General features: G+C 59.9%; 1 protein-coding gene across 1 annotated transcript; it reads right to left on the bottom strand.

The window, feature by feature from the left end:
• Positions 1-279: 279 nt before the first annotated feature.
• Positions 280-12838, bottom strand: PTGIR (prostaglandin I2 receptor). Its single transcript, XM_084612823.1, has 2 exons — positions 11550-12838; positions 280-1166 (listed from the first exon to the last, which is right to left on the bottom strand). Exons 1-2 carry the CDS (start codon positions 12399-12401, stop codon positions 936-938), a joined length of 1083 nt encoding a protein of 360 aa, XP_084468949.1. The 5' UTR covers positions 12402-12838; the 3' UTR covers positions 280-935.
• Positions 12839-13313: the final 475 nt, after the last annotated feature.

Here is a 13313-nt window from a genome sequence, read left to right as displayed (position 1 = left end):
ACCCACAGCCCCCCATGTTATCCCAGCCCTGGTCTCCCCCCCACACAGAGCTCTGCCGACCGCCCTCACTCCCGACCCACAGCCCCCCCATGTTATCCCAGCCCTGGGCTCCTCCCCCCCACAGCTCTGCCGATGCCCCTTAATCCCAACCCCAGCCCCCCCACGTTATCCCAGCCCTGGGCTCCCCCACAGCTCTGCCAATGCTCCCCACTCCCACACACTCTAATACAAATAGACGACTGGGAAGCGCCTCTGTTAAATTATCTTTAATAAGGAGGATGGAGGCATTTAATTGCGAGTGCCATTAACGAGCCAGAGGCCAGACTGTGCCATTCCCACAAGGGGGGGTGCATATAGCCCAGCCACACCCAGCCATGTAATCCCTGTGCCCCTCTCCACCCCCCATTTTGATCATGCCCAGGGTATGGGGGGGAATCAGAGTCGGGATCAAAATCCCCCCTTTTCCCCATGACCTGGTATCCCCCCCACCAGGGTGCTTGGCCTCCAGCACCAGCTTCCATCTTCTGGCCTCTGGGGGGGGTATGAAACGTCCTTTATACCCTACCTGGGGGGCATCCATGCCCCTCCCCCCAGGTCCCTCTGCCCCACACCGGGAGGGGCGTCTCCCCCGCTTGGCCCCCTTAGCTCATGCTCTGTCCTGTCTCGCACCGCCACCGCTCCTCCAGTCACGGCCCCACCCAGCCGGGTGCCCTGGGTCTCCTCTTCATCCTCTGTAGCAGGTGCGTGGGGTTGGGGACGGAGAGTCCCAGGTGCCCACTGGGCCCCCTTGCCCGGCGATGTCATGGTGCCCACAGCAGGGCCCGTGGCAGGGCTCCTGGAGGTGTCCGTGGTGCCCACGGCAGGGCCCGTGGCTGGTGCTCGGTGCCCAAGGTGCAGGGCCTGGCGGTGCCCGCATGGTGCCCGGGGCCCACGTCTCAGCAGGAGAAGTTGGCCTGGAAGGGGACGCTGTCCAGCCTGCAGGACTCCGGGCTCCGGCGCCCGGCCCAGGGCCAGCAAAGCAGCGTGCGCAGGCTCCGGAAGACGGCCTTACGGAACAGGATGAAGATCCAGGGGTCCAGGATGGGGTTGAGGGCGCTGAAGCGAAAGGCTACCATGTCGCCCTTCTCGTAGCCATCCGGGGCCAGGCCGCCGATGTAGGCACGGATCTGGGGGGAGAGGGGAGGTTACAGCCACTGCCCGTGGGGGTGTGGGGAGGATGATGTTAGAAGAGGCTACAAGGTGGGATGGAGCTGAGGAGGGGATGCAAAGCAGGAGGGGCCAGGGGCCTTTCGGGGCCCTGCGGGGGGGTATTCAGCTCTGGGACCGTTTAAGCCCCCTGGAGCTGGGGATAAAACCCAGGAGTCCTGGCTCCCAGCCCCTCAGCTCTAACCAGTAGACCTCACTCCCCTCCCTGGAGCTGGGGATAGAACCCAGGAATCCTGGCTCCCAGCCCCCCATCTCTAACCAGTAGCCCCCATTTTTCCCAGAGCCACCAGGGGGCAGTGTCAGGAGTGTCCCCAGCTGCTGCCCCCCGTGGGGGCCTGTGTGCTTAGGCTCTCTGCTCTCTAGCTGCATGTGATGGGGCGGGGGCGGGGGGGTTACAACCCCTCTCCAAAAAAACTGGGGCCATATTACCCTCCAGTGACTGGCCTGCCCGAGGAACAGAGTCTGCTACAGCTGCTTGCTGGGGGAGCCGTTCCTTTATCTCAAGCAGCAGAGCATCTGCTGAAAGCCCCAGGCTCAAACAAGACTGGATTTACCCCCTACCCCAAGGCTCCGCCCCCTTGCTCTGGCTCCTCCTCCTCCTGGCAGAGGCAGGGGCTCCCGTCTCCTCCCAGTGCTCACCCCAGCAGCTGGGGTGTCTCTCCTTGCAGGGAGAGGGGGCTGGGCCCAGTGCGCTCCTCTCCTCCTTCCCCACACAGAGCACTGGGGCTGGGAATTAGCACCGGGGTGCACAGGGCAGCTCCCCCTCGGAGCAATCGGCTCAGGCTCTCTGCAAACCCCAGCAGCGTCGCTGCACCGTTTACACCTGTGTCGCATTGCAGAGCCTTTCTCGCCAACCCCACGGTCTGGAAACACCTGTTTAAATATTTTTATTGGCCCTGGGATCAGGAGAATCCAGGAGCTGGGGCCCTGGGCGTGGCCTTATCTGGCCCTGACTTCAAACCCCCCAGAGACCCAAGCCAGCTCACTGATCAATCTGAAGGAGGGATTCACAGATTTCAAGGCCAGAAGGGTCCATTGTGATCATCTAGAATGACCCCCTGTATGACACAGACCAGGGAATGGCTGCACAATAATCCCTAGAGCAGATCTCTTCGACACCCAGCCCACCTTGATTTAATCCTTGTCAGTGCCAGGGAATCCACCACAACCCTGTTCCCAGGGTTAATGACTCTCACCATTAAAAACTGACCCCGTATTTCTGGTCTGAATTTGTCCCTCTTCAACTATCAGCCATCGGATCATGTTTGACCTTCCTCTGCTAGACTGAAGAGCCCGTTATTCGATATTTGTTCCCTACGTCAGTACGGATAGCCTGAGATCAAGTCCCCACTTCACTTTCTCTTTGTTAAACTAAATACATCAAGCTCCTTGTGTCTCTCACTACAAGGCAGGTTTTCTAACCCTCTGATCATTCTCATGGCTCTTCTCTGATCCCTCTCCAATTTATCAATGTCCTCCTTGAATTGTGGGCCCCAGAACTGGACACAGGATCCCAGCAGTGGTCACGCCAGGGCCAAACATGGAGGGAAAATCACCTCTCTGCTCCTACCCGCTACTCCCCTGTTCATACACCCCAGGATCACATTAACTCTTTCGGTCCCGGCGCCACACTGGGAGTTCCCGTGCTGCTGATTCTCCACCATGACCCCCAAATGTTTTTAAGAGTCGCTGCTTCCCCCCATCCCCCCCATAAGTGTGGCTGACATTCTCTGTTCCCAGATCGATACAGTCACATTTATCCAGGTTAAAACCCGTATTGTCAGCCTGCGCCCAGTGACCCAGATCGCTCTGTGCCTGTGACCCCCATTTGGGTGCCCTCTGCAAACTTTATCAGGGAGCATTTCATGGTTTATTTCAGGCCATCGATAACCAAGTTAAGCAGCGAGGGGCCAGGAACTGATCCCTGCGGGACCCCACTGGAAACGTCCCACGGACAGTTCCATTTGGCGACCCCTCTGCAGGCTTTGAATCCGTTTAACGTGGGCCCGTTTGTCGTGTGGCCCCAAGTCACAGATGGGGCAGGGGAGGCCGCCCACTGCTTTGGGTCTGTCAGTGATCAGAGCCCGGGTCCAATGAGCCGACTATCCCGCTCCTGACCCTTGTGCCTGGCTGCTGTTTCCACCCCGTGGAGCGGCCTTGCCGGGCCGTGATACCCCACCCCTTCACTGGAGGCTATTTCTGGCCCATCCTAGCCTCTCGGTGCTGGAGTACATGCAGGCTCCCCGCTCCTCACCCACGGGGCCCCCCCAGAGCAGGGTCCAGCCTCAGGGGGCCCATTCACACCTCAGCCCAGCTCCTGACATTATCCTCCTTCCAGCAGATGTGGGGTGAAGGGGGGACATGTCAGGCTCTGCACTTGGAGTGGGGCCAGGAGATCTGGGCTCTGTCTGCATAACCCCCCCGCACACACACACACACACACATTGGGCAATAGCTGCCCTCGCTGGTCGTGGATAGATCCTCACGTGTAACCCGGGCCGGGGGGCCTTGGACAGCTGTTAGCGGATAATGGTGATGAACACTCTGGGTTAGCCAGGATTAATGGCAACAGGATCAGCTGAGAAGGGGGCGCCCAGGAGCACAAGCAGATAGGGTCAGTGAGTGGACAAATGTGGGCAGCACCTGTCCAGAAAGCACCCGTGAGAAGCAGGCAGGGAAACTGAGGCACGGGGAGCTGTAACCACCCCCCCCCCCCCGCACCACAAGGCCAGTGGTGAGGCTGCCTCCCAAGACTACACACTTCTGTGCTCCACCCTTGCTGGATCAGGCCAGGGGCCACGGAGCCCAGTATCCCGTCCCTGACACCAGCTAGCCCCCAAGCAGACAGCCCCCTAGCAGACAATGATGGGATAACCTAAGCCCAGGGGAAGTTACCCCTCTGCCCCTTGCACTTTCCCCTCCCCCCTCTTTATTCATGGCCTCTCCCAGGTGCGTATTAATCAAGCTGGACCCTTAAAGCCCCAGGGGGGGAAGGAAGGAGGGAAGGATGGAAAGAAGCATTCCCCCACTCCTCCCCAGAGCCAGGAGCATCCCCCAGGTGTTCTGGCAGCCATGCCCCGGCACTGGGCGAGAGCCCACATGAGTGCGCCCAGGGCTGCTCCCCACCGCTGGGCAGCCAGCACCCAGCACGGAGGGGAGGCACTTGCTGGGGACGCTCTGCACCCCTGTGCTGTCAGTGCCCCCCCAGCCCTGGCAGGATCACCCCCTGCCGGGCCCCTCCACTCAGCCACGAATAGCTCCCTGCGCCGTCAGCGCTTCCTGCCCTGTGGGGAGCACCCCGGCTGGGCCCGAGGACTCGTTCCCAGGCCCAGCCCCCTCGGTTTCCACCGAGACCACTCATGCAAACTGGGGCTGAGCCATGCCGTGATTCCCCAGCGCCTGCCCGGCTGCACCACGCTCCCCCCTAGGCCCATCCAGGGGGTGCCCCAAATATTCTACCCTCTCCTCCCATCGAGCGGGGTCCCCCACAGCAACAAGGACCCAGCCACTGGGGGGAGGGGGGGAGGAGTAACCAGGGTCTCTATGGGACTGGTGGCTATCGCCAGGGGAAAAGAGTGGAAACGATCCCCGGCACTTGCTAACGACACTTTGTGCCTCAAAGGGTGCCTTTGAAAACCATCCCTTGTACAGCCCCTGGTTTTTGTTTGTGTCAGGCTGCCTGGGAAGGCAGACCAGGCTGCAGGGAGACCCCCTTGCCCACCCTGGGGTGAATCCAGAGTCGCTCCATGGAGCGGCATGGGGGCGGACACAGGATAAATTGGATCCCAGACAGGCCGGAGGGCATTCCCTGGGGAGGTAACTGACTAGTCTTCAAAAAATGCCACTCAACTGAAAGGGGGGAGGGGGTTGAGTGTGGAGGGGGGGGCGGGGAGTCCCAGATCCCGGCCCGCTGGGAACACTGAGTGCTAAACAGCTCGCAGAGGCGAGCAGACGCAAGCATCCGTATCACTCAGGGCAACATCCTAGGAGAGGAAACAGCCTCATCACAGGGGCGAGAGGGACCGGGGCATGGGAGGAAGGAGATTACTGCCCTGGAACCATAAACCCTAACCGGGGAAAGGGACTGAATGGAGAACTCAACCCTTATCTGCAGGCCCCTTCCACACAGGCTCCCAGCACGGCAGCAGCTTCCCCCGCTCGCCCATGGGGAGAGAGACAGGAAGGCTTCTGGGGGCGTTCACCACCAGGGTGCCTTGCTTTACCCCAGCTGGGGATCTGGCCCATTGGTTCCAGATTTACACCACAATCTACAAATAACAGGGGAGACAGACAGAGGAGGGAGCAGAAGGCAACAATGGGCAGAGACTCCATCAGGTGGAGTCTTGCCACCAAGATCAGCTGACTCTGTCTAAAAGCTCCTCTCTAGCTTGACCACCAGATATGGCCTGAGCGGGACTCGCAGGAGATGGGCGCCTGGACAGGACTTTCATAGCATTTAAGTCCAGAAGAGACCCTAGATCTTCCAGTCGCAGTCCCTCTAGGACTCCAGATGCCCCAACATATATCCCATTGTCTCCCTCCTCCTACTTAACACATCCCTGTTAAATTTAATGCCAGGCCCCTCGTTAAATTCAATGGGCGGACAGCTCCCATCCGTCCCCAGCCAAATTCCCTTCTTAAGAAGCGGCGGATTGTAAATAAACATCCCTTTCTTTGCCATCAGAGCAGAAACTGGCCAGAAATGGACTCTCCAGAGACCTGAAACTGACCGATTCTCATGGCGCTGGCTGAGGAAAAACGAGAAGAAAATCCAACAGTGAAAGAACAGAAGTGGTGAGAAAAGGGCTGTTGGTTCGGGGGGTCGGGGGAGGGGACGGGGGGAAGGTTCTAACTGGACTGTCTGTGAAAGTTTCATGACTTTTGACCAAGTGATTTTGTTTGTTTCTTTCTTTTAAGGACAGGGCCACAACCCGGATCTCTGACAACAGGGTGTGAACGGGCAGTAATCAGGAATCAGGACAGGCCCCATGTCAATCCAGAACGGCCCACTGAAGGCGGAGGATATAGACCAGTGTAAATCAGAAATCAAGGCACTGAAACCAGCAGGCCTAATTCTCTTCTCCCGGGGGCGCAGCTCAGGAGTGACTCCGCTGAAATCAGCGGAGTTGCAGTTCAGGTCTCTTGATGCCTGCTCATGTCCTTTGTAAGGAAGAGGGTGATTCATGCCCCAGGGAGAGCACAGATGGACACCCCACGTGATCGATGGTGAAAGAGAAACAGAGCAGAACGTGGCTGCAAAGGAAATGGTATCTCAACCTCCCTCCGTCAGCCGCTGCTCTCAGTCACCCCAAGGTAAAACCCAAGGAAATCAGTGACACTCGAGTGATACAGAAGAACGGGGAGTAAGACCAGAATCAGGCCCAGAGGCTGCAGAACAGGAGAAGAAGCCAGTGCATGTGGCCAGGAAGCGTCACTTGCACCAAGGCGAATGTGCAAGGGGAATGCAACGTGCATGCTGGGGGGCGGAAGCGAAGCAAGGACAACAACCAGAAAGGAGGGAATCAAATTAAGTTGCTCGTACACAGATGCACGCACGTGCACACGTACACCCCCGCCCGTCCAGATGCACACACAAGGCTGCCCGAACACACCCGCACATGCACACGCATGCCCCCACTCACTCACGCAGGGGGCGTATTTCTTCTCCGCCCTGCACCTTGCAAACCAGTGCAAAACGAGTGTGAAATGCTGCCCAGCCAATCTGGGGTTCGCTCTTGACCCTCACCTTGCCCAGGTGCGGAGGGCAGGGGAGAGTCACCCCTAGCAAACTCAGGTCTGGTTAAAAACACCTGAAAGGAGGTTTTTAAAAAACCGTGTAGTTGGCTGCCGACTGCCATTCAGCGGATTCTCTGGCCGGAGAAACTAGAGGGGCTGATTTTAGTTGGGCATCACTGCACGGGGGTCAGCGGGTGACCCCCTCATTTGCACCCAGTGGGAGCAAAAGGAGAATAGGGGCGCAGCTCCCCCATTGCTCACCCCGCGGGCGTGGAAGGAGGGCCCTGGTGGCCTAGATGTGACCAGCCTCAGGCCCTCTGGTCCTCGCCCTCTCTATTTAAAGGCTCAGCCTGGAAAGGCAAGAAAACGAATGGTTGAGAGGCTGTAATTTACAGCCCCGGGAGGAAAAGTGAACCCAAGGAGGAAAGGATGAATCACGCTGGGAGAGACAGGCAGGTGCGTGCACGTTGGGGGTTCCCGACATGCCAAGGCGGGCAGAGCAGAGGCCCCAATCCCATTAGTTATTGGGCCAGAGCGGGGTCAATCTACATAGCTCAGAGGACTCCAGAGGCGCTAAGGCTGGGGATCGGGCCCGCCGTGGGCTTGTTGGTGTTGGCAGAGCTCCAGGAGCCAGCCAGGGGAAGCGATAGGAAGGAAAGGCAATATTGAAACAGGTGAAGGAAACATGGCGTGGGGCCAGCCAACAGGCACTGTCAGCGCCGGGCGGGCCATAAGCAGGGCAGGTTTGGAAGGACGGTGAGCGGGTTGGGAGCCGCATTCAGTGAGACGCCCCACGGCAGCGTTTGCTCAAGGCGGCGTAGGATCCCATGAGCTGCCGGGACCACAGCAAACCCTGTAACAAGCCCACAGCCCTTCCTGGCTACAGAGCCACTGCAGCCGATCAGACCAGCTTCTAAAGCCCAAATGTCCGGTACCTGAGTTACAGGGAAATCACCATCAGCTGGGTGCAGTACCGGGGCTATGACACATGGATGAACAGTTCTGATTTCCTCCACTAGGAGGCAACAGTGATATCACACACTCACATGGAAGGAGTTGGACTTTGTAACTAACATGGATGGGGTAGTACTTTGTACTAACATGCCATCTCTCAGCCCAGAGCCCTCACTCACTTTGTAAAGGTCGGGGGCCCCACTCCTCTTGCCATCTCCGTTTCATAAATAGGGGGAGCCATGGCATGGCATGGGGAACTGACCTGCCGAAAACCACCCAGCAGAGCCGGGAACAGAACCCAGGAGTCCTGACTCCCAGCCCCCCGATCTAACCTCTAGTCCTCACTCTCCTTGAGCTGGGGATAGAACCCAGGAGTCCTGGCTCCTGGCCCTCCCTGCTCTAACCCCTAGACCCCACTCCCCTCCCAGAGCCAGGGACAGAACCCAGACCTGTGCTGCATGTACTAGACCAGAATTTCTCGACCCATGGGTCGTGACTCAGAACACATCAAAGGGTCACAAGGCTCTGGGGGGCTATTTGCAGAGCTCACCCCACCCGCAGGCACCCCAGAGATTGCAACGCCCAGAGCGGGCAGCCGAGCCCAGCCAGCTCCATGGGACGGGAGCCACAGGAGCTGCAGCTGTGGTCTGCCCAGTGCACTGCGTGTACATGTAAGAAACATTTTGCCAGGTGATTTCTGCACTAAAGCCATGTACGGGGTCGTGACAGGCCAGCGAGGCTGGGAACTGCTGTTCCAACCCGCACGCTGCTCCCGCACGCCTTGCAGCTCTCTGCCAGCCAGGCTCCTCGCCTTCCCACCCCAATGTTGGTTTAACAATCAGGGAACAATAAGCAGCTTGTTGGCCCCGTAATCACCCCCAGGATTTGCTTTTCTGATTGTTAAACGAGGAGCACAGCAGGATTCGAAGCCCTAGATCCGGTGGGCAAGGAGAGCCTATGCCAGGACACTGGCCCCAACACTCACTCCTGGATCCAGTGTGCAACGGTGGCCTGCAGCCTCCCCCATGAGCGTGACCCTGATATGGGCCCCCTCAGCACCCCACAGGAGCGGCCACTGAAATCGGTGGAGTTAAGGAGGGGATCAGGCCCGTACCCTCCACCCCTCAAGAGCTGGGAGGGGGACAGCGACCCTGCCCACCACACACACACACACTTTCCCGCCCCTGACTCTCATCCCCCAAACCAGCACACAGGCCTTCACCCTAGGGGCTGCACTGGTGCATTCTGGGATCCCAGCTGCACCCAGGCCCAAGGGATTTGGGGGTCCTAGCCCCAGAGAGACGCACTGTATTGTGGGAGAGGCTAGTGGAGCTGAATTTAAGCCCAGCCACACTTGGGAAACCCTGGCAGGTGGCATGAGCTCGGCGGGGCCCGAGCTAAAGGCCTGGTCCCCAACACCCGGGACACCTGCCCCGCAGGGGCGGCTGTGCTGGTGTCACAAGATCCCGACGTCCCTGGAAACTTCTTCTTGCAACCGCTTGGTTCTTAGCGGAGATGGGACTTTCCTCCCCAAGCCCACAGCTGTTTGCGGTAACATTTCGATAGAACAGATCAGGAAAATACTCCAGGTTTCCCCTTCCCCCTGCTGGATTTTAAACAACTCCCCCCTCCCTCTTTTGCACCTGAAATCTCCGATCCTTTCCCCCTGTGGATCACAGAATCACCCCCACCACCCCAGAAAGGCTCATGCCAAGATGTAAATCCTGATCTCCGGCCATTTTGCTGATACGCAGCAGGGAGTCTCAGCTGCCTGGAATCTGCCCCCACCCTGTATTCCCAGGAAAGAGAAGGAGCAGGAGCAAAGTGGTCAGTGCAGGTGGCTGCATCTTAAGGGCCTCACATGGGAGAGAACCACGGCATCTGCCCCATGCCACTTAGAAGGATCACAGCCCAGCCACCCTTCACCTGCAGGGTGACAAAGAAAACTTCCCATAGCGTGACTTGCGGCTGCGAGGTCTGCCTGAGTCTGCAGGCAGCCTGAGCCGCTGGCTCCAAGAGGGGTGAACAGCTCTAGCATCAATTTGCTCACTGGGTGTCAACCCTGGAGTCTAATGAGGACACTCCAATGGGTCTGACGCTCCCTGCTTCAAGCAACCTGGGCTGTCTCTATTTATGGGTCTGCCTTCTCTCACAGCTCCTCAACTGCAGACACATGCAAAAAATCTTAATTCAAGGCATCCATCCATCCATCCGCAGTATTATCAATCAGCCATCCATCATATCCCCTCTGTTTGTACCTTGGTGGACAAATACACTTAGCAAGAGACAGACAGACAGAGAGGTGTATATGGGGGAGGATATATCTAGGCAGTTAGATAAATGAATGTAGTGACACACAGAGGGATGGATGACGGTGTGAACCAGCTACCGTGCCCCGCCCCAGAAGTGGCTGCATTGCAGTGCTGGGGTGGTGGATTCCTGGGTTTATGAAGAGCCCATGAGGGTCCCTCCCCAGTTTCCTGCTGTCTAGAGCACCTGCTGCTTCTTCTCTAGGGCCCGAGTCTGGGCTCAGCTCCCAGCCCCTCAGAATTCATCAGCACCCCGAGACGCTGTGGGGAGGGATGGCCATGGGCTTGAGAGGACTCCCCTGGTCATCCGCTCAGTTTTCCCGTCAGCCCAAGGGTGTTCCCCTCATTCATCTCTCCAGAGCCCTGGGGCCCTGCAGCCGGGAACCCACAGCCTCCCTGACACCCCCTGACAGACACCCCTTCCCCCCTGCATCTAGAACTTCCCTGTCAACCCCTCCCCGACAGACCTACCCCTCTTGGCGCCTATCGAATTCCTGACAACCCCACTCTTGACAGACCCCACTTCCCGCCCAGGAGCCTACAGGATATCCCTGTCAGACATGCACACACACAACCTGACAACGCCCCCCTCCAATGGATCCACACACACACACACCCCAGGAGCCTACGGAATACCTCAAAAGATTCACAACCCCTTCCCTGATGGATCCACCCCCGCAGGAGCCTCCCTGACCCACCCCCCGACCCCCCAGGTCAGCCGGGGGTGGTGGGGGGTAGTGTTCCATCTAGGGAGTGTGATGTGAAAAAGCCAGGAGGAGGGCAGAGAAGAGATGGGGCGAGCAGCACCTTGGGCCCATGGGCAAACAGAGCCTGGGAACTGGGCCCAGCTGTGTTTGTCTTGGCCCCGTGTCCAATCCCTGAGCCTGGCTCCCTTGGGGCGCCCAGAGTAGCTTGGAGCCTGGCCCAGCCAGCCCGGCTGGAAGGGATCGAGTCTTCAATAGCAGTGGCGCGATGAGGGGCCTCAGCTGCTCTGATCTCGGGGAGTGCCTCGGCAAATACTGGGACAGCCAGCCAGGATCCTCTGCCCTGGCCAGGAGTCGCTGGCAGCCACTCATGGCCTCCCCAAGCCCGCTCCCCGGACCCCAGCCCAGGAGCTCTCCCCAACCTCCCCTAGGGGCATCCTCAGCCTAATGACACACAGCCTCCCCAACCCAGGGTGTCGGACTTCCCAGTGCCCTCCAGGATCCCAAGGATTCACAGTCCCCTTCCACCCTGCTCTAACCACTAGACCCCACTCCCTTCCCAGAGCCAGGGATAGAACCCAGGAGTCCCGGCTCCCAGCCCCCCACCGCTGCTCTCACCACTCCCAGAGCAAGCACTTACCGTGAGGGGCAGGGAGCAGATGACGAAGATGATGGTCATGAGGGCCAACAGGACCAGGTGATCCACCTCTTCCTCGCCTTGGCTGAGCCAGCTTTTGCCGCGGCGCTGGGCTGGCCCCAGGGACCCGCGCCGGGCCCGCTGCTTGCGGTACATCTGGCAGAGGCTGACGATGACGGAGCCGTTGCAGAGGAAGATGGCGAGGATGAGGAAGGCCATGAGGGTGGCGTAGGTGAGCGAGAAGGCGGCGGTGCCCGGCTGGCCGGATGCCATCTCCACGAAGCACCAGGTGCCAGGGCAGTATTGTTTGTGCCGCCCCACGCCCAGCAAGGGCAAGCAGCAGAAGAGGGCGCTGAAGGCGTAGACGGCCGGCAGGGCCAGCTTGGCCCAGCCGCGCCCGTTGTGCTGGGAGTAGAAGTAAGGGTGGCTGATGGCCAGGCACCGCTCCACCGCCATGGCGCAGAGGATGAGCATGGAGGCCAGGCCGAAGAAGGTCATGGCAAAGGCGAAGAGCTGGCATAGGCTCCGGCCGCCCTCCGCCAGGCCCAGCAGGGAGGCGTTGTGGGCGTAGCTGACGAAGACCACGGGGCTGAGGAAGCAGGTGCCCAGGAGGTCGGTGGCGGCCAGGCCGGTCACCAGGATGCAGAAGGCCGAGGACTTGGTGCGCAGCTCCTTGCGGTGCACGCCCAGGATGGCCAGCGCCACCACGTTGCCGGCCACGCCGGCCGAGAACATCAAGGAGCTCAGCACCGGGCTGCCGTCTTCCCGCAGCTGGGTGGTATTGGCGCACAGGTCGGCCAGGGGCCCCAGGGAGGGCGACGCCAAGGGACCCGGGCTCTTCTGCAGGAGGAGCATCGGCAGGGGCAGGACTCCCGGGTTCAGTTCCTAGCTCAGGGAGGGGAGTGGGGTCTAATGGGTGAGAGCGGCGGGTGGGGGGTGCTGGGAGTCAGGACTCCTGGGTTCTGTCCCAAGCGTGGGAGGGGAGTGGGATGGAGTAGTTAGAGCAGGGGGCAATGAGAGCCAGGACTCCTGGGGTCTACCCCTGGCTTTGGGAAGGGAGCGGGGTCCAGTGGTTTGAGCAGGGTGGGGGGCTAGGAGCCAGGACTCCTGGGTTCTATCCCCTGCTCTGGGAAGGGAGCAGGGTCTAGTGGTTTGAGCAGGGTGGGGGGCTGGGAGCCAGGACTCCTGGGTTCTATCCCGGGCTCAAGGGCACCTGTAGATGAGACACGCCCGCGTGGGACCCCCGGAGATCCGCGTCCTGCAGACGCCGCTGGCTCGGCTCAGCCCACGACTCTCCGGCAGCGTCTGGGAAGCGGCTTCTGCTCCTCACCCGGCTGCGGAGCGGGGAGGAGCCGGCCCAGGGCGGGGCAGCCACTGCCCACTTGTTTCCTTTATTTGAACTGGGGGGCGGGGACCAGCTGCCAACATCAGCCCCGGGACAGCGGCCCTTGGCCCCCGCCCGTCCTGGGCCGGGCGCAGGGGGCTCGAACTGTCGCGCAGCCAGGGAGGGGGCACCCAGAGCGGGGTGGAGGGGGTGCATGGGGGGGAGAGAGGGATCGAGAGGGGTGTATGGGGGGCTAGAGGCGGTGTATGGGGGAGACAGATAGAAGGGGTGTATGGGGGGAGAGAGGGGTGTGTGCCAGGGTGGAGGGGGTTTATGTGGGAGAGAGACAGAGGGGGTGTATGGGGGGAGAGCTAGATGGATGGGTGTATATGGGGAGGGAGAGACGTGGGGGAGGTATGTGGACGAAGAAATAGCTAATAACA

Source organism: Lepidochelys olivacea (genome assembly GCF_965140295.1).
Source record: "Lepidochelys olivacea isolate rLepOli2 genome assembly, chromosome: 23".
In the NCBI taxonomy this organism is placed as follows: domain Eukaryota; kingdom Metazoa; phylum Chordata; order Testudines; family Cheloniidae; genus Lepidochelys; species Lepidochelys olivacea.
The sequence above is the reverse complement of the archived record's forward strand: the minus strand, read 5'-3'. Positions and strand labels throughout refer to the sequence as shown.

Bases quoted from the DNA above. Each gene is read 5' to 3' on its own strand.
- PTGIR (XM_084612823.1), bottom strand. From the start codon at position 12,401: ATGCTCCTCCTGCAGAAGAGCCCGGGTCCCTTGGCGTCGCCCTCCCTG. The intron at 1,167-11,549 runs GTAAGTGCTTGC...CTCTCCCCCCAG, and splicing joins TCTGCTCCCTGCCCCTCACG to ATCCGTGCCTACATCGGCGG.